The following is a 26,064-nucleotide window of genomic DNA, read 5'->3' on the forward strand; positions in this document are numbered from 1 at the left end:
GTGTCTTGGTGTACGTAATCAGAGTTTCATAAGTAATGGTTGAGGTTGTAGAATAAAGAAACCAGTGCAAGAAAAGGAGATGAGGATGAATGCGTTTTCCATTACCAGAAGCAGAATAAAGTATCCATTTAGCTATGCTAAACTGGCACGGAAGAATTGGAGTAATCTGTAGGTTATTGATTTGCTTCACAGCAGTGCAGCAGGCTGCAGCTGACAGAAGTCCCAAAGGGGCCGTTTGCTTCTCAAAGATAAGGAAAGTGAAGTTTAGTCCAGCAATACTGCTTCCACTTAAAAGCATGCCCCCTTCTGCAGCTTCCGAGGACTGGCAGGAGCTGTCTGCACAGGCGTGTGCCCTCTCAAGGGATCGCTGCACAGGAGAAGCAGTGAGCCTTTGATACTTCCCTACAAATGTCTGTACCTCTTTTGTAAAACTTGAAACCTTTAAGAATAAATTGCAGCATATAACTATGGATCTCCAGCGCTTTTCACTTTTTAAAGGTAGAAGCTGGGTGTTAAATTGTCGTCTTCTGCCTTTTCAGTATGGCTTATAAAAGCACATAATCATACATTTTATCAATTCTTTGCACTTGAGAAAACTGAACTCCGTTCCAAAGTGGCTGCCTTGCAGGAATAAGTGGAACATGAAACTCTTTTCCCAGGTCTGAGAATTTAGTCCGTATTCTCCATTAGGTTACTCCTATAGGGAGAACTTGAAGCAAAATTCAAATCTGTGTGTGAAGCACAAAGAACCCCGAAAAATGGGGTGATGGTGAGGGTACAGGCACGTATGTAAGGATGACAGAATAGTCTGATGGAAGGCAGCAAAAAAGTAAAGAAATTGCAAAAGTGTGAGTGGGGAAGCAACCAAATGTTTTCCTTTAGGACGAAAGTATGTAGATAAAAGTTGGAGAATTAAAAGGAGATGGGGAGCAGGCGGAGAACCAGTGGCAGACGGTCTGAAAGGCACTGTGAAAGGTTGACTGGATCTTGAAGAGGAGTCTGGGGTCTCACTAGAGAGCAGCTAAGAAATAAAAATAATGAAGCTTGTGATTTCTTATGACATGTAAAGCTTGTATTCTGTGTCAACGTACAAATTTTCAGTTGAGAAAGCCGTATTACAGTTGATCCATGGAAAAAGTAGCCTGTGTATTGTTATGGGAGACAAAGACTGCCAGGTAGAGTTAGATGAGAGTGGTGGTTTTAACTGTTACGGCCAAAGATGCTTCCGTGGGACATCCTCCCTGGTTTTGGAGTGACACGAGTGATGAAGCTGGCTCAGTTACCATGCAGCAGGGTTGCCAGACTCATCGCTGCACAACTCTTAATTTCCCAAAGGAGAGCAAACAGTCTTTGCTGCCTTCAGAACAGTTTCATTGCAAGAAGTGATGCTTGCTGTGTACTCTGGGAATGAGATACCATGGAAGATTATTCCCCAGCCAGATTGTACCCTGCTTTCTGTGATAACAACAAGGTGTCCTCTACATCTGGAGATCATTTACTGTGCCACTTAAAGTATTATAGTCTATCGGTCTCCTACCAGAAGTGACAGGATAGCAGAAGGATTTTGTCCTCCATATGTCCTACTTACTCTGTTATGCTAATACACTGAAATCAGTTTTGTCCTTTCGGGTGTGTCCGAAACTGCAAAAATTTTATCCCAACAGTAGTCTATTGAATTACGTTTTTACTGTCTGTCTCTGTAGACGAATCTATTTTATAGTCCTAGGCCTTTTGGAGAAAGAGCTCTCTTGAATGTTATGTGACTTGGCCAGCCTAACTACGGACTGACTTTCAGTCTAGCTCTCTGTCTGTTTCCATTCAAAAGGGAAAAAAAAAAAAAAGGATGGGTTCTCAGTTCCTGACAGCGTAGATGTAGGGCTGCCTTCAGGTGTCACTTGGGAGCAGCTTGGAGTTGTCCCACCGTGTTGAGGAAGTTTCCAGGACTGGGCCCGAGCAGACCAGGCAGGCTGCTGGGAGGAGGTTACGCTTGCTTCTGTTCTGCTGGGGTTCTGAGCCTTGGTAACACTGGGATTTTCCTCAGTGTGTTTGTGAGAGAGAAACAGAGGTGCTTTATTTTGTTTTGTGTGTGTATACATTAAAAAATACATACTTTAAACTCTGAATGTGTCTGTTTTTCAGACACGCTGTAAGGAGGTACGTGGAAAACCCGACTGCACAATTTCAGTGACATTTCAATGCACGTGCTGTGCATGCGCTGCGTTACGTGCCATTACTTGCTCTTTTCTCTCCTTAAAATGAAGCTCGTTATGCAAAGAGAAATCCCTCCATCCGCTCAGCTGCTGCGTGCTGCAGCAGAGGGAAGCAAGCGTGCTGCGAGCGGCGTCCAACGCATTCGTCCTTGCCTACTGGAGAGCTGCAGCTCCAACCTCCTAATGAGCAGCTACGCTCCCCAAGGCTAGGACACGAATGATAAATGTATATTTGGCAAACTGATCAGTAAAGCCTTTGCACACTTGGCTAGTTGTATCCTGTTTCCTGGAAGGCTGCCAGATGGAGGAGAAACGGAAATGTATTGGATTGCAGTTTTTTTTTTTCTGCTGGTTGGTTGCAAAAGGCTGAATAAACAGGAGTTGCCTTGAGGTAGGCTGAGTCTTGCTATTTGAAGTCACGCAAGCCTTGCTTTGGCGCGGTTGTATTTTGTTTCCAGTGCTCTGTAAATTGTGTTAGGGACACTCGGTGAGTGACACTCGGTGAGGCTGGGGGAAGGTTGTTCAACTGGCTTTAGTTTAGCTTTCTAAAACAAATCATAATCCTGAGTCTCTCTGGGAGGAAGAAATTACAGCAGATGCCTGATATGTCACACACCAACCCATTTAACTGGAAACCTCAGCAGAGCTGCAACCAGAGCTGCTTGACAAACATTCATCAGGACTGCTGCGTTGTGAAGCACGTGTTAGGTAATCAGCATCCACTATTGTTTCAGTGCCAAAATAATTCGGTGCTGAAGCCTCAGTTAAATTTCTCTTGATTCAAGGATTTTTATTTTGATGTTTTGAATGCTTTTTAAAACAAACGTGTTCTACAGATCGCTGCCAAATTACTGGTGTAGAGACCCAGCATGTTTAATCTATCTCTTTCAGTTTACAATAACCGTCTCAGGGAAATGTTAAAATGAAAGCCATGAATACTGGAGAACTTCTCTCCCTGCTTCCCCTTTAAGGTGTAGAAAAACTGATTTGGGGTAGCTACTGGCAACAGAATGAATTTGGGGAGGCAGATATTTAGTTGCCATTTGGCATTTTTCATTCCTGTTAAAAATTTGAAGTATTTGAAAAATCATATCGCAACTCCCGAGTCCTGAGGTTCTTTGCAGATGGCTTTCAAGAATAAGTTCATGTTGTTTCGCCTTTTCTTCTGGTTCAGGGCTGCCCAGTTATGTACAAACCACATGAGCTTTTTACAGCAGTCAGCTCTTTTTTATTATTATTCTTATGATGATTTGTAAACGGCAGGTGATGAGCTTTAAAGCATGCTTGTGATGGTGTTGGAGCCGAAGCTACGGCGATTGGGGTGTGCATGGGAATGATGGAAACTAAAAGCAAGTTCTCTAAAAGCAAGTAAGATCTGCAGCTAGCGACCTGTTCACCATGAGCAATCCTCTTCTCCCTTTGCTCATAAATGAAATTATCTGCCTCTGACGAATGGATTTGGTAAACGTAACTGTTATGCTCTCTATTAGGCAGCGTTCGATTAAGCCACTCATTCTGCTATGAGCAGATTTCTGTTGGAATCAAATGCTCTGGGTGAGCACTACTATGTAGTTAGAGGTAGAGAGCAAGACAGAATGTAATTGTGTTTTGTTGAGCTGATACTATAGACGATGCTACTTTATTTCCTTATTTTCCTTTTAGAAATAATATTTTCTCCTAGAGTGGCCGTCTCACTCCAGTTCCTGGTAGCAGTGGTGTTGTGATGTTCTTTGAAGCACATGTACTGCTTCTCGCTCCTGAGCGCTGCCTTGTACGTGGTGTTTCTACCAGATGATTTCATTACACGACCTCTTCCAACGCTGATTTTGCTTAGCTTGGACATGAAACCAAGTCTGAAAGCAAAGACTTGGCCTGAAACGACGGTGTCTTTTGGCAGCTACGGGTCACCAGGTGTTGCGCGTTGTTGTCCTTACCCCTAAAACGTACACCTCGTGTCACAGCTATCCGCAGCTCAGCGAAGGTCGGACCACACGGGGTCTGCTGGTCGGGATGAGGACAAAAAGGTCGTCAAAAAAAGGAGAGGGGGATGGGAGGAGCTGCTGGAAAGCAGCTGTTGGGGCTGATGTTTCTGCTTTGTCTTCCCCGGTGCCTCCTGCATGTATTGCTGCCAGTCTCACGGTTGTTTTCCCGGTTGGGCTGTGTCAGCACCCAGCGGTCCAGGGCTGAAAGCAGCCTTGTTTGGAGGCAGTGGGTTTACAGCCGAGGATGTAAACCCACCTTCCTCCTTTCTCGCTTCCCAAAACAGTTTTCTTTCTGAAAAACACGTCCAAAGAGCTGACGACAAAGTGAAGGATGACCAAGACAATTGTCTTGGTGATGTTGGCAGGCTTTCTGTCAGCTGTCAATGCTGTAAATGTACGGCCTGCTTGCGAGTACCGTTCACGTTTGAGACTCAAGTGCAAACTTTTCCCTCCCTCTCCTTAGCATCTAGCTATTTTTACTTCACTGCAGTTTCTTTAGAAACTGCTGCATAGATTAAAACCACATGTATATCAGAGCATGCGTTTCACTGAGGCAATGCTGAAAAGCCTGAGGAATTGCACTGGTAGCGGGAAATGAGCTTTTCTCAAACCTAGCACCATAAGGAGATTCTCTATTGTTCTGTAGTGCTTTTTTTATTATTTTTCTAGCATGTTTGCACAAGTATATCCGTGAGGTTGAGTGTATCCCGCTTGTGAAAAGCATGTAGTGACTGAAGATCAAAAATAGAGCATAAGTGGATGCAAAATACCTCATTGCTTGCAAGATTTCTTGTGTTGGTGATTTGTCTTGTCAGATGGTTGTAGAAGTACTGTATTTTATGACTGAAATTATTATTACAATTTTTTTTCCAGGCGACTGGCTGGCAATGACCTTTCTTTTATCCATCCGAAGGCCTTGTCTGGGTTGAAAGAACTCAAAGTTCTGTAAGTAATCGGGTTTTAGAGCTTCGTAGCTAGCTGCATGCTTTCTTACTGCATAGTCAGCCTATTTACTGATGGACTGCCTTGAGATTTTTTTTCCTGCCTTTCTCTGCTAAAATAGTATCGTGTCATTTCCCCCCCACCCCCCAAATTTACAGGGCTCCTACATTTTTTAGAAAGCCTAAACAAAAATTACTGCATCCAGTTAGAACACTGATTTTTTTTTCCAGAAGTATAGCTTGTAGCAGAGGAATCCTAAGAAGGAAAAATGCTAAAAAGGGCACATAAAGCTTTCTTGTTGTTCTCCACCCCCACATCTTATTGCATCAGGTAGTGCTAGTGCTTACAGAGATTTATGATACCGGTTGAACTTTGCACCGTACCCTGCCGGAGATGGAAGTCATTCTGAGAGTTTCATGCTGCTTTAGGTGAAAATGACTTACTGTTAGAAAAAAAGTTCAACTAATTTTCCATAGCTAAGGATAAAAAGAGCTTTATGCTCTCTGGGGTTTTTAAAACCTCTACCCAGAAATTGTAGCATTTATGCAGACATAAATATTTCCAATTGCTGGTAGGGTTATAGATGGTTAATTAAACAGGTATTTAAATAATCTAATGACAAAGGACTTTGAGGTTTTAAAGAAAGAAGCATAAACACACAGCATAAGCAGGATGCAGATTAGGAAACTGCTGATCTGCAAAGATGTTTTGTGAATTGAACGCACAATACGAAGGCCCTGGAAGGTATCTCTGTTGGGATACTCAGCTCTGGAGAAGCCTGAAATTCTTTCAGTTCCTGAAAAAATCAGTGTTCAGATATTAATTAGCAGGTAACCTTACATGTCCAATTACAGTTACCCTAATATGCACCAAAACCTAGTAATATTTCATAATGTGTGAGAATCTTAATTATTTAAATTATCTTTATATGAAAGTACTCATCATGCCATGCTATGGTGTCCCATAAAAGAAATACTAAAAATACAGCATAGCTTAATTCCGCTTGGCTCTAGTTTAGTTCGGTATCTTTTTAATGCTGTGCCCAGAGGTGCTTTGTTGTGAATAAACTTTGTAAATTAGATCGCTAACACGTTGTGTATTGATGCGGCTTTAAGAAACATTAGAGGTTTGTGTGTTTTGTAGCATGTATAGGATGATTTCACAAGAAAATAATAAAATGTCATTCATTTTAGCAAATTTGTACTAGCATTAAACTGTTTGGGCTCTTCAGTGAGTTCTCGGGAATTTCAGTGTATTATGTCAGAAGCTTGTTCTCTGCAAGTTAATACCATGAATGAGATGCAGACGCAGCTCAAATAGACCATTTTCTTGTTTCATCATTGTCTTTTGGTACGTTGTCTTGATAATCGCACGTGCTCTTATGTGCATTAGAAGTGAACCATGGGCGCTTCTGTCTGCTCTGCTGTTCGTATAAAGGTGATTGTCAAAGTCTACTACACTAACGCACTGGACATTTTTGCAGAACCCTACAGAACAATCAGCTGAAGACCGTACCTAATGAGGCCATCAGAGGATTAAGTGGTTTGCAGTCCTTGTAAGTTTTCTTTGCTTTTCTTCTTGCATTGTTCTCCAAGTTCCGCTTTTGGTCACTTTGTAAAAGTTGGCTTCATTCTGTAAACTTCTGAGGTATAATCACTTGTGTAATAATGTACCTGGGCTTTCTGATATTGCTGTTTCAGCCGAGGCAAAGCTTTCCAAGTTCACAAGGTATTGTTTTCATTGTCCTTGGGGTGATCCAGACCCAAACTCTTTCAAAACCCAAACCCGGCTACACGGTTGCTGTATAAATGTAGACGTGGTGGAGTGAAGTATTTATCATTCTTATGCATGTCCTAAGGTGTTTAAGCGATTTTAAAACATTGTGCAAAAATGAATCATGCCAGAGTCTTTTGTATCTGGAGGAGCAAAAGGGGTTTCTGGGAAGGAGCATTGCTTGAGACATGCATAGTATTGGTTTTACTGGAAGGTGTTGAAATCACATAGTTACGAACGCCTCAGCCATTATTGCTAGTTGCTCATAAAGTATTTCGTATGTGCTTATGCTATCTCATGGCTTATTATGTTCTCTAAAGCATTTTAATCAGACCTTAATAGTTAGCTACAGCTCTCTAGGTGGTAGATACTTATCGCTGATGAGGAGGCGGAGGGGGGAAGGGTTTCAAAATTTTTCCTCCTTTCTGCTTGCCTACAGAGAGGGCAGGTTATCTATTTCCTCTGTGCCAAAACTCAGGTTTCTGGCTAAGATCCCATTTCTTTGTGTTGCATCAGATTACGGAGCAGTTGTGCAACTCTTGCAAAGGTGCTTTCTGCATTCCCTAAGCTTGGATCTTGGCCACTACATTCTCATGGTTGCTCCTGTATTCTCCCGCCTTTTCCATCTCGAGAAACCCCAGCAAGCTGCACGGGGCACTGTGAGACTGGCTGCAGGTTATCCCACAGCGGAGCAGGAGCGGGACGACGTGCAGTGCATGCCGTGGGGGCTGCTGCTGCTCATCTCAGGGCTGCAGTCTGCTTGGTGCAGAGGTTGTGCGCTGTAATATAACCCCTCCAGATTACATGATACGAATAACCCTGTAGTAAGACTTCTAAAGAAGAACCAAAATGCCTCCCCCCTTGCTTCCAGCACTTCTGAGGTGCCAAAGAAGAAACTGCTTCAGTGAATACTTGTTTCCTAAAAATAATCCGTTTCATTTTCGATGCATATGCTTTTGCCTCTGCTTATTTACAGTAATGTTTCTTCTGTATTTGAAGTTCAAAGTAATTAATCTCCAGTTGTTGGTTTGGTAATTTTATGGGCAAGAGAAAAAGGTCAAAGTTAAGGGGAAAATGATAAAGCCATCATTTCTCTCTCTCTTTTGAAATTAATATACTGGGATATGATTAGAAACAAGTTGTTCAAAAAAGCAGATATCTTAGGTTTAAAAAAAAAAAACACACGTATTATGCAATACCAAATAATATGACCAATATAATCGCGTGATAGTGAAACACGAAGTGACAGTTCCAAGTCTGGTGATGTTTGCTGTTCTGGGAGCTTTGGTGTTCATAGACAAATGATAAACTATCAATTTTAGGAAGGTCCAAAAGGAGGAAATCTGGTTAATAAGTAGCTAGATGTTTGTGTTTTTTCCTTTTTCTGAGGAAAACCAGATCGTGTTTTCAAGAATTACTGTGAGAAATACAGTGGACAAATCCAGTTGGGAAGTCACTGACTATCAGTGTCAGAAAGTCAAAGAGTTTTCTTCCCTTTTGATGCAAGTGTAGTGAGAAATGTGAAGCATTTGCCCTATGTGATCAGTATACTTTACCAGAATGTGTTCCTGTCATTTTCACGTTTCAGGAAAGCTTTCAATTTCTTGCATCACTTGTAAAAATCACAAAATAGTTAGGCAGATCCCCTGTTAATATAGACAGCACCTTCGGGCAAAAGAATATTGGACCGGTCCTCCGAATTTTGTGCGAGTATGGAAACATGAATGCCAGCATGCTGCTTTATTTAGTAAAAAATAAACCAAAAAAAAACCACAAACCAACAAACAAAATTTTGCAAGACTGTGTCAAAATGGATTAAAGCTCCTGAGCTGCTCTGACCTTCTAAAACAAATAACTTGTTGCAGAATACATGCTTCTACCTTTTTTACATATAATCTCAATCCAAAAACTGCAAGTTTAAACATCGCTTAACTGACTGCCTTTTGGCAGTTGCCCAGTTTGCTCTAAAGGAGGCTTTAGGGGGATTTTTTCTTGGTGAAGACACATTTTGCTTGTTCATAAAACTTGTTAGTATATTGATAATCTGAGCTTGGTTTGCAGCTCCTATAGAACCCCGTCTCGTTTCAGTCTTAATGTGCTCCAAGTCCCGGCTGCGTAGGAAGGCAGTTGCCACATTGTGTGCGTTAATGAGCCCAGCAAACATACCTGGGCTGAAATCAATGAGATGGTTGCAGGAGCTTCGCCATTCCTGGTGTTTATACTATGGCTGGAGGGTAGCCAGTGTGGTTCAGAATACTGAACGACAGCTCTTTATTTTCTGTTTATATTGGATATTTTCCCAGCTCTGGCCTCCTGAAGAGAGTTAGAAAAGAGTTGTTATTTATGAAAGTGAAATTTTACCAAAAGGAAGAGTTCTGGTGAGTGGAAACTCACTTTTTAGCACCTCAGAGTAGTTTATCTGGCAAGATAGGCTCTCACAATGCACGATGCAGCGATACCTGTGGGCAGAAGCTGGGACCGTGGGACTGCGCCACTGGGATGTGAGCCACCAGCTGCTTCTGCCTGCAGCTTTGGGGAGCAGAGAAAGTAAGGAGCTACACACGGAAGCCATACAGCCAAGCGCTGACAGGGTATTTCTGTTACTACGAGGTAACCAAGTGGCATCCTACGTTGTTTAAGTCTGGGAATGGTGTTGGTGAGGTTTATCGGCAGTTCAAGGGTCACACGGAGAGGGGCAGCAAGGTGGTGTGCCGCCGTGATGGTGTGTGCAGATACTGAAAGGACTGGGAAATAACTCTGGAGGGTCACTTGCTTCAGTGCTTTAGCGTAAGGTGTGTATTGGGCTGCGATAACTTTTTTTTGGTACTACTGCTTATTCTGGGATTTAACCCAGAGATTTGTAGAATGGTTCTTCAAGCTGTAGCAATTTCCACGATTCCTCTAATTCACCCCCAGAAACCCAGATAAACTGAATTTTTTGTCGTAACACAGAATTTTCTAGTACAAACCTGAGCGTGGTGAACACTGAAACTATTGCATTAAAAAAGAAAACAAATCCGATGCTTTGGCAAAGAGAACTGCATTCCACCTGAACACAGAAAACAGATTGCTCCTGCTGTTGTCGGGCATTTGCCACCAAACCCGTGAGTGATTTCTGAAAGCTCGTCAATGGCCACTAGCCCGTCAGAGGCCACGTCTTGGAACTGCAGCCGGGGATGCGCGGAGCTGTTGGCGCTGCACATGTGTGCACACGCCCACGTGCAGGGAATGTTCGAGCATTCTCCAGCACCAGTTCAAAGCACTGCAGCCTTGGTGTTGTTCCAGATTGCCAAACGGTGGTGCTGGGGCGGTGCCAGCGCCGCACTCGGCTGTGGTAGCTCCTGCCTTGCTCCGTGTGTGGGCATTCACCCAAGCTGCAGGTACGCGTCCGCGTGCATCGGGCCAGCCGTGAGCATCCGCGGGACTCAGCCAGCTCCGAGCGGTGTGGCCCCACCAGGGAGAAGCTGAGAGCTGAAGGCTGGGGTCCTGCTATGGGACAGAAGGAAATGAGAGCGGCGCCTTGCTTTGCAGGGCAAAGGTGTACAGTAAAAGCGTGGGGACAGAGGATGGAGGCGTATTTCGGCCACGTTTTAAATGTGCAGCACATAGCTGCTGTACCCTTGCATCTCTAGCATCCAGTCCGTCTGTGGCTGTCTGGCTGGCTCCCTTGGAAGGCTCCCTTATTCATGTATCTTCCTGTATATACAACAGACAACAACAAAAGCCACAGATCACTTGTAGAAACATTCCGCTAGTACCGTAATCAAAGCTCACAGCTTCAACTGGTAGTTCGCAATGATAACAACGATTTTAGTAATGTAAAACATACAAACCCAAGCACATTGACAGGTGTCACAAGGGAAGATCCCTGAATTTGGAGAGGACCACACAAACACTGCTTTGTATATAAAATAAAATAAAATGCAAGGTTCAGATTATTTCTTCTTTAAAAAAAAAAAAAAAAAGTCTTAGAGCTTCTGTTGATTATCTTCTGTTTTTAGATTACGGAATTTTGAAGGACCAGGGATATCTGTAAGGATAATCTTCAGTGGGAGACTGTAGAAGATGTTGATCAACAGCAATAACTAGATTAAGTTAGCAAGCATCCTGTTTCAGATGTAGCACGCTCGTTCAAAAGTTGCAGATATTTTTTTTTGAATGAACCAACTTTGAATGGGTTTACTCTAGAGGTTTTCCATTTTCCTTCTTTGCTGTTACTAAAGTGATAAAAGGAACCAGCCTTCAAGTGTGTCTGTTGTAAGCTGAAGAGTTAAACTCTCAGCACCAGAATGGGAAAGGGAGAAATCTGCACGCACTTTACATCATTTTTGCAGGTTAAAAACAATCTTAAATGTGCTGAATGTGCTTTTCTCCTTTGCATTTTTTTTTTTTAGAGTGAGGGAACTTCAAGAGCTCTCCTCAGCATGTTTGATTGTGCTGAAAAATCTTTAAATATGCAGAAGTTAAAATATACTGCTTCGGAAACTTTGCATACTTGCTGTAGGACAAAAAAAGAAAAAGAAAAAAAAAAAACAAACACCATTTTTCTGTGCTATGTGGACCTTTGGGAGCTCCTCTGATTTTCTTGTATGTAAGGCATGGGCATTTCTCGTGAGCCTCAGGATTCTCTGGACATTTTGTATCTTATTTTTTCACCGTCTAGGCTTGTTTAAGGCACAGCATATAGGTAAAGATCAGCTGAATCTTCTATGGGCGTTTGGCAGCAAACTCGGAGTAATCACTGATTGGTACCATTTTAAGCATTGCAGTGGGAGAAATAGACGGGCTGGCAAATCAATACTGGTGACTGAAATACCTTTGGCATGTATCATTTTTTTCCGAGAGCTACCGTAAATTTGTCTTCAAATAAAGCAAATCCTTGTACTGATGGCCACAATACGCAAGGTGCAGAGAGCAGCTGTTTGATACGGTGAGCAAACGAACTAAGTATGTTAAAGTACCTCTGCTAACACGGCAGGTTTATTGCCTTACATTATAGCGGAGTTCCCGATGTATTAGGCTTATCAGTACTCAACTTCAAAACCTAAAAATCAACTCCAGTGCTATTTGAGTGATTTCTTTGCGGTTTTTGAAGGAGCACTTTAGAGAGCAAAGCTCTTTAACGATTGCCATTGAGCAGAAGTGGTTTTACACAAGAGTTGGGAGTGATTTTCCTTTTATTAACATCAATGTTAAACTCTTGCTATTAGTACAAGGCTGTTACAGTTTCTCCATCACTGAAACCCGGACTGCCGCGTGTGGTTGCAGGTGAGAGCTAGCGTGGCGAACGGCGAGGCTGTGGCAGAAGCTAGAAGTCAATCTGACAGTCTCCTCTTCCCAGGCAGATAGCGATAAAGGCACGGCAGGGTTACGAGGTGCAGCGCAAGTATGTTTCTAACGCGTATTGCTAAGACTGCAGGCAGGAGGTGTCTCTCTTCCACTGTAACGTATTCAAAAAGCTGGATGGCGTGCCATCGTGCCTCCCGAGTATCTGCCCCCCGATTGTCTGTGCTCTGCACACACCAGCGTGTTCCTGGTAGGCCTGGTCTGAGGCTTTCAGTGCAGAGTTTTAAGAAAATTTAAGATACACTGGACTCAGAACGGAAATGTTACGTCTGCTTGCATAACCCCCCCTCCCCACACACACACTTAGGTGTTAGACTTTGGAACTCGTATTCATTTGAATTAAGGTAGGAGTTCTTATTAGTTTTACGGTTTCCTTAATGAGAAGTTAATTGTTTGTAGATCTTTCATTTGCTTTGTTCTTTACCTGTTCTAACAATACGTTAAGAACTCGCGTGAGAGCTGCTGAATGTACAGGCTTTTGTCACGCTCCTGCTCTTCCTTCTCGTGCACTTGGAGTTTGTGAGAGGAGGGAACCCGACAGGAAATAAAAACGAAGATGACAGCTCAGAAGGTAAACTCTGAATTTAGAGACTAAATTTGAAGGCCTCTCACAAGTCAGGGCTTATAGGGAAGCTGGAACTGGAGTAGCTTTTCTTTTGAAAGATGAAGTAATTTAAGTATATGCTGCAAGCTCTAATTCCAAGAGCATAGAACATTCTTAAAACCAATGGAAAAGGACAGGCTTTGTTCAAGGTCAGTCTAAACGGCAAAAAAGAGTTCTTGAACTTCGTTAGCCATTGGTGCTAGTGAACACTAGTGCTAGTCCCATCGGAAAGAAAATGTGTGGTGCTGAATTGCAGTGTTTTATGGAAGATGACAAATATTCTGGTCTTGCTTTTCAGTTGTTTCATGAAGCACACCATTGTGTGCATGCCACGTTGTACAGAAGCATCACAGCTGTGACTTCCACAGTGGAAGTAATGTAGATAAGCTTTAATTTTAACTGGGCGGAAAAAAAAAGTAAGAATAACTGTGGCATATCGGGTTTGCAGCAAGAGGAATGAAGGAACACAAAAACTGTGAATGAGACAAAAATGGCTGAATTAGCTATAAATGAATCTCGAGGTCTGATAACTAATAACAGAAATCAAGCTCCAATAAATTGGAACCCAGTTGGATTCTTTTGATGTTACACTTCCTCCTGTTACGTTTGTAAACCACAGGTTTTCCCTTTAAAGTTGTAAATGCAGCTCAACAAGAGCGCTGTGCAAACCTTCCGCTTTCAGCTATTTTGTGGAGATGTCTGATGGCCTTTGGGGAAAGCTGGGGCCAGCACAGTGCTCTTCAGACTCGCAGAGCAGGCAGCTGCTATGTAAATGGGGAATTGGAGGGGAGCACCTCGGTGACCCGCCTGGCTCCCTGGCCCTGTGCGTCCATCCTTCTGCCACCCACCTGCTGGTGAGCAGCTGGAGGGACAGACCCAGGCCTGGGATTTCGGTGGGTTTTGTTGTTGTTGTCTGTTCGCTTGGGTGATGGTTTTGTGTGGGTTGGCCCAAATCTTCTTGGATAAGTGGAATTTAGTAAGGAGCACAAAGAAGTACAAGCATGGGCGGAGACAGGTAGTCACAGGGACTAAGTGCTGCCAGCCTCTCAAGGTGTGTTGCTTCTCCTACAAAAATAATAATAGAAAAATCAGTTGAAGAGAAGACTTGGATATATTTATTCCACTGGAAAATAATTCTTTTGATCTTCAGGGAGGTGTGTGAATTCAGGAGGGAGAAGAAAGACAGGTAATTTCTAGTGTTTTTTTTTTTTTTTTCCCTGCGGCAGAGCCCCAGGCTTTTTTTCTCTACCTGCTTCCCCCCCCATTTTTTAATTATCACCAGACATTTAATTTCTCTGAAATGTTCCAGTCTTGAAGCATGCTAAAAGCATTCAAACAGAGTAGTGTACACACCTGTCACACCATGAGGCAACTGATAAGGGGATGCCAATATATGAACCATAGGAATTAGCTCTTTGATACATAGCTTTAGAGTTTATGGCACCTCCCTCATCTTAGGAAGGAGCCTTTTGGCTGCGGTTTTGTAAATTCCTGCTTATATCAGTGTATTTGTTACTTAATTTTGTGCATTTCTTGACTTATTATATGGAAATTCAGCTGCTGACACGTTTTTCCAAATAACTGGGAATATTCAAACCACGTACAGCACAACAACAAGACCCTCTTTCACAGAAGCAGACGAAGGGCATTAATGCCTTATGGATATTATGTGGAGATTTCTTAAGACAGTGTGATCAAGCTTTTCTTCTTCCTTAGAATTCACCATGTATTTTACATTTTGGAGAGAAAATAATTAAGCTAACGCTGACCACTTTGGTAAACCCAGCATTTTAACATCTTAATTATTCAAGGTTGATTTAGATGCAATAAAATGTATCCTCACAGGTATGCTCAGTGCTGCGAGCTAGGCTGAAATGAGATGTTTCCAGCTGACTGCAGGTGGAGCAGTGTACAGAAACGCCTCCCTTTGGCCCTTTCTGCCTTGGCAGTATGGTCCTGTGAGCTGGGCTGGCTGCTCTTCATCCGCTCTTGTACACGGTGAAAGAGGAGAGAGCCCAGAAGTCCCCTTGTGATTACTGGAGCCATGGTGACCGTGCACAGGGACAAGTGTGGAGCAGTCACCCCGGCCATCCTGTGACTGCTGAGAGGGCCAGGATGAATGGCTGCAGGCAATGACTTCTTAAACTGATCCGGCTAGATTTTCAAGAGCATGTCTGATCATGGCTTCAGAAACGCTGTGCGTGCTTAATATAACTCCCAACCCGTGCTGTGCTGGTTTGTATCATAATAAGCATCAGCGTTAATGGAGCGCATACGAGTTTTGTCTCCCCAGACAGCAGCATGCATACATAACACAACTGGTACACCAGTCATCTCCAGCTAGTTATGCAAGGTGTTTTCTTCCATGTTTGCAGTGAAGTCTCCAGGTTCCAGCTCTGTGTTGACCTGTAGAAGACAGAATGCCTGTCACTCTCAGCCCTATGCAGACTCAATTTGTTACAGTTCTCTTTCTGTTTGTTATAATTATTCAGTTTTCTTTTTTTCTTTTTCCATCTTGTGGGCTATCATTGCTTGCCTTTCATCTCCTCCACTTAGGAAGAATAGTGCTTTATTAATGTTTTTTGCTTCTTCCTGGGTCATCCCTCGCATCTGCCCGTTCATGGGGCTTCTGTCCGTGTAGACCCAAACTTAAGCTTTTTACTCAGGCTGTTTTTCCATTTTTGTCCCTGACACAGCTGGCTATGTAGCAAAGCATGGGCAAACCCTAACCGGGCCCTGTCTGTACCTTCTGCCTGCTGTGGCTACCAGTAATGCTATCCAAGTCACCATGCTGCTGGAGTAGGAAGGTGACAAAGCAAGTTGATTCAGATCAGAGCATGTTGCACGAGGGAGGGAAAAGCACACGTAGTTTTTGTTTTGATGATTTGAAACCCAAGAGCATACATGAGCAAGTAGTTGTAACAGGACTAATTGTCACACGTGTGCTGCAGTTCTTTTTGAAAGGCAGCAAAGCCATTTTCTACGTGTGTTGCTTCCGCTAATATTTGCAATCAGAGTTAATTTAGGGAAAAAATGTGAAGGCAATGATGTCCCACACTTACCAGTGCTGGTGTTCTGGTTTGCATTTTCTGTGGAGCATGACAGAAGGGATCAGCTGTCAGACTGAGATATTGCTCAGTTTTGGCTAACGGTATAATGTTTTATTTGCCAACATGGTTCATAACTGACTTGGTTCAATAACTGGATTTAATAATCGTGTTTCCTTAAAGTAGTCGCTTAAGGTGTGTAGTGGTACCACAAGACAATACGTATGACAGTATACGGCGCTATTGACAATGGAGGTACAGGGATAATCATTCAAAGGAGTAACTCTCTGCAATCTGTGATATGATATCAAGCCACCTTTTAAGGTCTTGTTCCAGTAAGGTACCTACAGGAGCTGGAGGGTTTGTGGGGAGGAGACTTCTGTAGTTACCAGTTGACTTAGGTAAGCTGATTGTAAGCGTATGAATTTGTTAAAATTTTTATTAAAAACATCTAAGAAGACATTTCTATGACATTTGTGGGTTCTTCACATGACTTGAAAGAGCGTTCACGCGTCACTTCAATAAACTTTCAAACTTACCAGTTTTAAAATATTTCAGTAAAACATGTTTAAAAAATGCTCAGGAATAATAGGACTTGAATCTGCCTTTTTTACTGCTTTGCAGTTTGTGGGTTTACCGTGCAAACTCTTTCTGTTTCAATCTAGACGTTTAGATGCAAACCACATCACAGCCGTACCAAAGGACAGTTTTGAGGGCCTGGTGCAGCTGCGTCACCTCTGGCTGGACGACAACAGTTTGACAGAAGTCCCCATCCATCCGCTCAGCAACCTCCCCTCTCTGCAGGCGTTAACGCTGGCCCTTAACAAAATAACGCACATTCCTGACTATGCATTTACAAACCTGTCAAGTCTTGTTGTTCTGTGAGTATTTGTTACTTTGCTTCACAGGTCACTTGGATTGTCCCCGGTTAGAGCTTTGATTTATCTAGGATGGCACTGAAAATGGTATTTGGCTATATTTTGGCTCAATTGCCTAGTAACAGCCTATATCACCAGTGCAAGTTGTTATCGTTATCATGTGTACTCGACAGTCCACTGAAGACTGTCTCTAAAGACTTCCTCCCACACAGAAAGTCAAAAGTGCTATGGGTAGTGAGGTTCCAGGATAGTTTGATATCGTATTTTGATTTATATGTTTAAATCATGATTAATTGCACTTCTGGATAGCAAGTACAGGTTTAAAATAAGTTGCTTTGACTGCAGGCCATCGATTCTGTTCCCGTATGAGGATATTTGTGTCTGGAAGTGAAAGACATTTTGCTGCATTATCCACCCCATGAAATGTTTTTTCTAAACCATTTAACTGTCTTGATTTCATAGAATAATCTGCTAATTTGTTAATTTACGTGAAGTTATTCACTCATCTTCATTCTTGTTTTGTTCTTTTTTAGACATCTTCATAATAATAAAATAAAAACTATAGGAAAACACTGTTTTGATGGATTAGACAACCTTGAAACCTTGTAAGTATGCTTCTTAAAGTAATTCTTTGTTCAGTGTCATTTGTCTCATTCACGGCTTAATTGAGCTTACTTTATGGTGAAGATTTTGCAAACAAGGCATGTGTGCAGCACAACACATACCTCCAACACTTATGTCCAGCTCACGTTTCGGAAGTGAAGGCTAATATCAGTGCAGTGCTCCACCAAAACCAATTAGCTATGTTGAGAAGCGGGTAAATATTAGCCTGGGTGAAATGTCGCGCAGGATGATGTGGCTCTAATGTTCCTGGTCCTGATCTAGCTGGTGTATCTTTGCATAGCACTCCACTGAGTCAGCTGGATATATCAGAAGTGTTTGAGTGGCCCTGTATGTGATAAGGGACAAATATTTGTTTCTCAGATTTACTGTGGGATTAAACATATTTAAAATATGCTGTCAAAACTGTTGTGTGTCAATAGGAGGTTTCTCAGAGGGCCCCAGTGGGCTGTTTCGCCACTGCTCCTCCTCTCTTACTGGATGGGTGCCACTGCCTGCCAAGGAAACTTCTCTGTCTCAAGTGTCCTAGCAGCTCCTAAACTGATCCTCAGTTCCTGGGTTCCCAGCCTCTCGAGACTGACATGAGTTCACTTCAAATACTGGCAAATACTAAACTGTCAGTCTGCTTTATCTGAAACATTGAGCGTTGCATTCCTTCTGACAGAAATAGGAGATGCAGGTACACCCGCACCACTTTCCCCTCACCTCGAGTCTGTTGTCCTCGCTGCCGATTCATACTTTTCCCACCACCACTTTTCTATAGTGGCCAGATCCTGTCAAAGGTCTGGGCTCTTTTCAACCCCCAGAGCACCTCCTAGGAGAGGAATGTCTTTCAACTGCTTGAGTTGCACTCCCTGTTTCCCTTCAACTCGCTCAATGAATGTCTATTAAGCAGCGTTTCCTTCAGCACTGCCTTTATGCTTAAGAGAATGTTAAATAATTAAAACTAATGACAGAGGGCAAGGGCACGCTAAAGCCACTGAAAACCTCTGTTAACATCAGGAGTTTGGCGGAGTCCAGGAGCTTACTCCAACTACCTTGTCGTTCTCTTAGAGCCTTCAGTTATTAAATTAAGTAATAACCAGGTACTGTGTAAATGCACGCAGCTCATGTGAGACTCTAAAAATGGTTTTGTTTCTCATAAGCAATCGTTTTTGCAGAAGTTTATAGCAGGTCCTGACATAACTGCTAGAATGGTGACAGGTTAGCTGTCCGTGTCTGTATCGTTGACATGCACTGATTCAGTGTGATGTGATGGGCTTTACCTCTGCGTCTCTTTAACTTGTAGTATTTGGAATTGGTTTTGCTACAAGGTCTGCTATTGCTTAATGGCTTATTTACTATTCATTTTATAAAACCAGAGAGAAAAGTTGTCAGAGTAAGCTAATAAAGTGTAATCATATGTCTACTTTTTTTTGGTGTGTGTGTTGTTGTTACTTTGAAATCTTAGTTCATTTTCATGTAAATTCATTTGAAGAGAAAACTGAGGTGCTGAAAAATACTGAGCTTTGCTGTGAAGAAATGTCATAAGTTATTAGCTGGTTATAAAGTATGTAAAACATCAGTTAAAAATCAAGTTATTCTGTAGTCTAGTTAAAGATGTTCTAAATTTTTTTATTTTCAATGAATTGTCTTAAAAAAGACTTTGGTTTATAACCATAAGTATTTTCTAACTTTTCTGCTTTGTTTCTTTTAGGGATTTAAATTATAACAACATGGTAGAGTTCCCTGAAGCCATAAAAGCTCTCCCAAGTCTAAAAGAGTTGTGAGTATTAACTATTATCCCTTTTAAACTGTTTTCTTTATCCTTTCTGTAAACAAAAAGAGAAAAGAAATTCCCAGATTTAAGAATGCTCATCTGATTATGCAGCAGCCTAGATCAGATCAAGTTATGCTAAGTGATGCTGTAATTAAAAGAAAATATAATCAACAGCTACAGAGGGAACCTATTGAAATGATTTTGGAGTTATATAACCAAGGAATTTATTCAGGAGTACCATTAGCATAGATCTTAATCATGAGCTGGTTTTGGCCTCCCATAGCAGGATTTATATATTCACTGATCGTGCATGTTTTCCTTGTTCCCTCCTTAAAAAGGGAAAAGGAGAGAGAAAGCATAAGGTAATGTTTTGGACAGAATATTTTCTTCCTACTGAAATATTTTCAGTATAAGATGAAGTGGAGTAGACAAAAATCACGCCTTCAAACTTGCTCCTACCGTTGTACATACTCCAATTTGACTACAACCCAACTTTTGGCAGGATGAGGAGTTGAATAGGTGTAGTGTATCCACACAAAGATGACGACTGTTGGTTGAATCTACTGGCGGTATATTTCTAAATGTGGGTTTTCTTTGCTAATATCTTTAGGGCATTTCACAGTAACTACATTTCCATAATTCCTGATGGTGCATTTGCAGGAAACCCCCTTCTAAGAACGATGTAAGTAATTTTCATGCTTCTATTTTTAGTCTGTAGCAGACTGTAACTGTAAGAACAGTGACTGAAACATGTTTTTCATTTCCCAGACATTTGTATGATAATCCTTTGTCTTTTGTGGGAAACTCGGCATTTCAGAATCTGTCAGATTTGCATTCCCTGTAAGTATCACCTCAACTAAATAGTACAATAATTTGATATGAAATGTTGCGGCTAAGAACTCAGAATAACTGAATTTCCCAACTGCCTCTACCTCTTAATATGTAATTTTTTTAGCAGTTAGCTTTAACAAGTCTTGTTATGGTTGGGAACGTCCAGTTTCATAAGAAGCCCTGCTAAATATGCTTTACAACGTTGTTTTTTTTTAATCTTCATCACCTTGCGTAAGATATAACCTCAGGCTGAATGCTCAGGTTCTTACCTAAACAAACTCCAATATGTCCTGGGTGGTTTTTGAACAGGGGTGTACATTGTGAGAATATTTTGCAGGTTAGTGCGTGCATGCTCTCAAACGATATCACTTCTGGGGGTGAGGAGTAAGCAAAATGGAGTTCCAGCTTTGAACTACAAACTACCAGAGAGTTTAGGCCCTTTTCCTATGTGTTTTGATATGATGCTTTCCAATTTGACTAGTTCCAGTTAATGGCTAACAAAAGTAATTTATTAAACAAATTATTAGTGTAAGAAGCACTTCATGTGTAAAATTCTATCTTCACGTGTAAAATTAAAATAAAGCAGAAATAATAAGGATGTTAGAATGTCTGCTTAGTGAAAATATCTACTTGATAGCAAGACTGCATGTCACAATGCATTTGCATAATAATTAACAGCTAATTTTTGTGGGGATTTTTTTAGGGTCATTCGGGGTGCCAGTATGGTGCAGTGGTTTCCTAATTTGACAGGAACCATTAATCTGGAGAGCCTGTAAGTATATTATGCAGAAATAATTTCCAATGATTTCTTGGGTTTGTCCCATGAGAAATGATTGAAATGTGATTTAGTGGGTCTGGAGAGCATCTTGGATATATGTTCTCTTTCTCTCACTAAATGTCTTTGATGGTGAATCTAGCACCTGACAGCTCAGACACCATCTTTCTTCTGTTCCTATGTATGCTAGTTTTGTTATACCCTCAACAATACAAATATTTATATATATTTATATATATATATTTTTTCCTAGAACTCTAACAGGGACCAAGATAAACAGTATTCCTGTTAATCTGTGCCAAGAGCAAAAGATGCTACGAACTTTGTAAGTGTACACATTGTGCTCCTATTTTTATCTGGATCAAAATGTTTTGATGTAATTTAAAGATAAGGTTTTGCTCAGTTAGTGATGCAAAGGCAAAACAGGAAAAGAAGAAGCAAGGTGTGCTGAAAATAAATGCAAAAGAACAAACTGGAAAACGTAACCATTAGGGGGCCAAAGCCATGTTTACAAAGGATGCACACGAAAAAATGGAACAAAAGCACTTCATGAGAGATGGAGGAGAAAAATACCTTTTGTTTTACGGGAGATGAATTGGGATGAAGGAGGATGATGATGTATGATTTATTTTCAAATACCCATTTATCTTTTGAACAGAACTTGAAGGGTTGTTTGCAAGTTCCTGGTCTCCCTTTCTTGCTGCATAATTTCACAGAAAATTCTGGGAGGTGCCAGTACCCCAAATCAAAATTTGCAACAAATTCCAGCATCACATACCCTCCATCCAGTTCATCCTAAAATCCAGTTTATCAATAAACCTTTTCAGATTACAGTTCTCAGAATTCAGGAAATTTGTACAGTATGAGTTCTGGGTATGCGTGTATCCAGGCATAGAGCTAAAAGCAGTGCCTATAGGATCAGAACTGTTGTTTGGGAGGGATAGCATGGGCTGTTGAAGCCACTACAGAGGTACAGCCTCCCTTACGTTTAAATTACAGAACACTAATTTCAGTTGTTAATGTTTGCCAAATAGAGTTTTTAGTTGATTGTTTTTTCTATGCTTGCTCACTTTACATTACTTGTTGAATATTAAAGGAAAGTCAATGATAATTTTGTTCACCTAATTCAGAGAATTGATGGGAGAGATAGAAAAGTAGCTTTTAACAAGGTTACAAGAATGAAGTGTAAGGCAATAAATCCATGTTTTACAGAGTTTAAAATAGCCTTATTCCTGTTACTTGTTGATGTATGGAACACGTATAACTGAAGTGCACAACAGGACTAGTCAGGGCAGCTGTGGAGTGATTATGCTTGTAATTTCCTATTTATTTTTTTTTTCCTGCCAATCCACTTGGTTACAAGTGATGAGATGTTTCAGGCAGAACAGTTAAACTAAGCATGCTCCTCCCATTTTCTGTTTTGAAGGGACTTGTCTTATAACAATATAAAGGACCTCCCAAGTTTTAAGGGCTGCCAATCCTTGGAAGAAATGTAAGTCGAAATATATGTTGGTTATCTTTATTACTTCTTTACTTAGTACATTGAGTCCTGATCTCCAGAGATGTTTTTGCTTCATGTTTGAGCGTAAGTACAATCTGAAGATTAAGGCATATCATGTGTGGAGTATGATGGACAGAGAATTCAACCAGTTGTGCTTTCCTCAATCAGCTATGGTTTAATTGTTCTTTTATCACACACACACAAAAAAAGAACGAAGGACACACAAATCCTATGTTTCATAGGAGTATTGCTATATGCATAAATGGAATGAGCACTTAGGTGTTTTCCTTCATGCCTCTTATTTCTTCCACTCTTCTTCAGTTGCCTTCAACTATCAGTCTATGCTTGGATAAAATACTTTTTTTTTTTTTTTTTTTTCCTGTAGTCCCTGTAAGACACATTCTTTCTCAAAACCCATCTGTATTTTTCCTTATTTCATTGTTTTAAGACTTCCTAAGCTTTATTTCTAGGTCCCATGCAGTTTTTCCATGTCCTTATGTTCCTACTTCTCCTTAAACCTCTCTGCTCCTGATCTTCTTGACTTTTAATGAGATTGGAGATAATAGACTTTTTGCAGATCTTTGCTGTTTAACTGACATCTTTGGGCTCGTTGTACATGCGTTTTCCATAGAACATCCAGCAAAGCATCTTCAGAGCTTGTTGTGTGCGAAGGAAGCCTGTTATTCTCCAACAAAGGCACCACTGATGTAGTGTTTGCTAGAACATGCTGTTACTGTGTACACAGGGGAGCCTAATGGAGTTTGTCTGGAAGGGACATGGGGACTAAATTTATTGAGTGTAATTTAATTTACCCATTAGCTTTTGAAGCATTTATCTGCATTTTCCTTTCAAAAATCTGTATTTTGAGAAATGAAAGCACACCTGGATGTCCTATAGATTCCTTGCAGAATTAGGTAGGTTTACATTAAATCTCTGACTCCTGAAAATTCATAAAGTGTTACTTTTCACTTGGAAGTAATACAGTCCACCCTTGACATTCTCTTCTAAATAATGAAAGTTGTGAATTGGGATTGGGCAAAGGTGCTAAAAAAAGAGTTTCATAATTGTACTAATATAGCTAATGTGAAATGCAGAGCAGATACCTACATGGTTTGCCTTCAAGGGGGTATGCATGTATCCAGGCATAGAGCTAAAAGCAGTGCCTATAGGATCAGAACTGTTGTTTGGGAGGGATTGCATGGGCTGTTGAAGCCACTACAGAGGTACAGCCTCCCTTACATTTCAATTACAGAACACGAAGCCATTTAGCCATTGGTAAGGCTCAATCTACTTAGTAGCAGCCACCAAGCTATTCCATGGTTTGAAGTCAGCCCGGTTTGCCAACAAAGCTTTTTTTCTTTGCAGTTCCTTACAGCATAATCAAATCCATGAAATCACAGATGATACCTTTCAAGGACTGTCCTCCCTTCGTATCCTGTAAGTGTACACAGTTGCAGACTGAGTTAAACAAGATAATGTTTCTGATTCCTTCTTAAGATGATGGCAGGGCCTGGTGTTATGAATCCGGTTTACGTCAAAGGGCCAGATATGCTGGATCCTAAGGTGAAGCAAACAATGTGCAAGAAATACTAGCAGCAGCCAGTTTCAGACCCATTCTTCTCATTCTTTGCTGTTTTTTTTTTTCTTTTTTTTTTTTTTTTTTGTAGACTCTCACATGTATGTGTATCTAAAGAGATTTTTTTGGGGTAGTCTAATATTCAGCATTATATGCTTTGTATTGGAGCATCCGATCTGCTTTCCTCAAGAGAAGCAAAGCACTAAATAAAATCAGCCCCCACCTTCACATTAGCTGTATGAAGATTATATAGAAACACTGCAATTATCAGTAAAAGAAAAAATACAGAATTTGACACGTCATTTAAAAGGAGTGTCTTAGTTATAAGTCACAGTGGTCCAGCAGGAGCTGGATCTGGAATTAGAAATCCAACCAAGCGGATGTCCTCCTTATTCTTCTGTTCTCTTCCTCCACCCCTTCTGACTTGCCCTGCTGCAGGTGTGGTTGTCACCAAAGTGATCTAGCTGGCACCTTCACCCTGGAATGGGTGATGCCAGAGTCAGCCTCTGCCTTGCTGAGCTGCTAGGGCCAAGGAAGGAGGGGAAGGGGAGCACTAATGGGATACAGCTGCTACCCTGGTAATGGAGTGAAGCCAAATACGGCTGACTGGCCAACAGATTCAGCTGCTACTGCACTTGTCCAGCTGGGGAGAGAGGGGAGGTGGGAGGGTCATTCAGCTTTTCTGTCAAAGATATAATGGGTGTGTCACCTTAGCTTTTTTCTCAGAGTAGTCCTGTTGCAATGTTTTGATGAAACCACTAAAATAATGTTATTTGGCATTCATTGCAGTGACCTCAGTAGAAATCGGATCCATAAGATCCACAAGGAAGCTTTCATCACCCTTGGAGCTATTGTTAACCTGTAAGTAGGCTATTCTGTATGAGAACCTCCTTTCTCTACCATTAAACTGCTGAGATAATACATGCTTTTAGCTTAAAACTGGTACATCTTCATCATTTGTTTCGTCTTTGTGGATCACGAAACCTCTCGTGAGCTGAATGCATGCAGGACACAGTAAAATGAGGCATGCTTCTTTAAAGTGCCTGCTGCAGCGACTGTCGTTTTCCAGACCACAGTCTTGGTGTGGGAGCTTAAAGACTTCCTACTCCTATAAAGTACGCTATAGGATCTTCAAACTTGCTTTGTTGTAACGCTATCTTACTATTCATATTTCAGAGACCTAAGTTTCAATGAACTCACTTCACTTCCAACTGAAGGATTAAGTGGACTGAACCAGCTTAAACTTGCAGGCAATTCCGAGTTGAAAGAAGCTTTGGCAGCGAAGAACTTTGTGAAGCTCCGGTACGTTGGTAAACAACACTACAGAGTGCCTCACTTTTCCTTACCCTGTAACATGCAACATGACAATCAATGAAGCTGGTTTATTAGATAGTACTGATGACAAAACGATGAGGCCCTTCACTGACTCCCATGGTACCTTAACATTGGTGTATATTAAGGTGTATCCTGACTATTCTGATGGAAAAAAACATTCATAGACAATTTTCTTGGAACCTGTTACATTTTTCCTCCACCGCTTTTCAGGCAGACATAATGAGCTGACTTCAGATTAGTGGTTTGGATGGATTCCATTTGTTATTGAACTGAGCACATCTGTCTTTCAGTGCGTGGAAAACGGGAACAGACTCACAGGTGCCTGATTCCATAATCACCACACTTCATACATATGCTGTTTATTCACGGAGGCAAATTATATAAGAGTAACAGTAATCATTTAAATTGGAACCTGTTACTGATTTCAATATGTGGTGGATCAGACAGTGATGAACTGTTTTGCATTTCCAACATCTTTGTATACATTGATAATTCAATCCTGAAGAAGTAGTTTAAAATTGTTTTCCATACTGTCCAGTGGAAAAATGGGCATGAAGATATTGTTAATTTGTGTAAGGCTAATAGAGCGGTTCTGTGTCACTCTTAGAAACAAGCCTTGGCAATCCCCTGGAAACAACACACTTTTATGTTGTTGTTTTTGATCTGTGCTTGAGAACTAATGCACTGTGGGATCCTTCAGACCAGTGTTCCTCCTAAATATTTACAAGAACATAATTCAGGAACAATACTGCAGATAGTTGGTGTTGTAGCCTTGAGTCAGAAAAAATAGCTTTTGGTCTGCTGTTACTGAGTTGTTTATATGCACTTTTAAAAACTCTGTATGCAGCTATACTTCTTTTCTACCCAGATTAATAGCACGTGCC

General features: G+C 41.3%; 1 protein-coding gene across 2 annotated transcripts in view; it reads left to right on the top strand.

Moving 5' to 3' along the window:
- LGR4 (leucine rich repeat containing G protein-coupled receptor 4) overlaps positions 1 to 26,064 on the top strand; it is a 73,109-nt gene that overhangs the window by 39,625 nt on the left and 7,420 nt on the right. For both annotated transcript variants that reach the window (XM_035327085.1, XM_035327086.1), the window contains exons 3-15: positions 5,066 to 5,137; positions 6,618 to 6,689; positions 16,570 to 16,785; positions 17,316 to 17,387; positions 19,100 to 19,168; positions 19,773 to 19,844; positions 19,931 to 20,002; positions 20,697 to 20,765; positions 21,022 to 21,093; positions 22,195 to 22,260; positions 23,635 to 23,706; positions 24,635 to 24,706; positions 25,022 to 25,147. In XM_035327085.1, the coding sequence (XP_035182976.1) occupies positions 5,066 to 5,137; positions 6,618 to 6,689; positions 16,570 to 16,785; positions 17,316 to 17,387; positions 19,100 to 19,168; positions 19,773 to 19,844; positions 19,931 to 20,002; positions 20,697 to 20,765; positions 21,022 to 21,093; positions 22,195 to 22,260; positions 23,635 to 23,706; positions 24,635 to 24,706; positions 25,022 to 25,147 (1,122 nt within the window). The remainder of the gene's footprint in view (positions 1 to 5,065; positions 5,138 to 6,617; positions 6,690 to 16,569; positions 16,786 to 17,315; positions 17,388 to 19,099; positions 19,169 to 19,772; positions 19,845 to 19,930; positions 20,003 to 20,696; positions 20,766 to 21,021; positions 21,094 to 22,194; positions 22,261 to 23,634; positions 23,707 to 24,634; positions 24,707 to 25,021; positions 25,148 to 26,064) is intronic.

Source organism: Oxyura jamaicensis, chromosome 5 (genome assembly GCF_011077185.1).
Source record: "Oxyura jamaicensis isolate SHBP4307 breed ruddy duck chromosome 5, BPBGC_Ojam_1.0, whole genome shotgun sequence".
NCBI lineage: Eukaryota > Metazoa > Chordata > Aves > Anseriformes > Anatidae > Oxyura > Oxyura jamaicensis.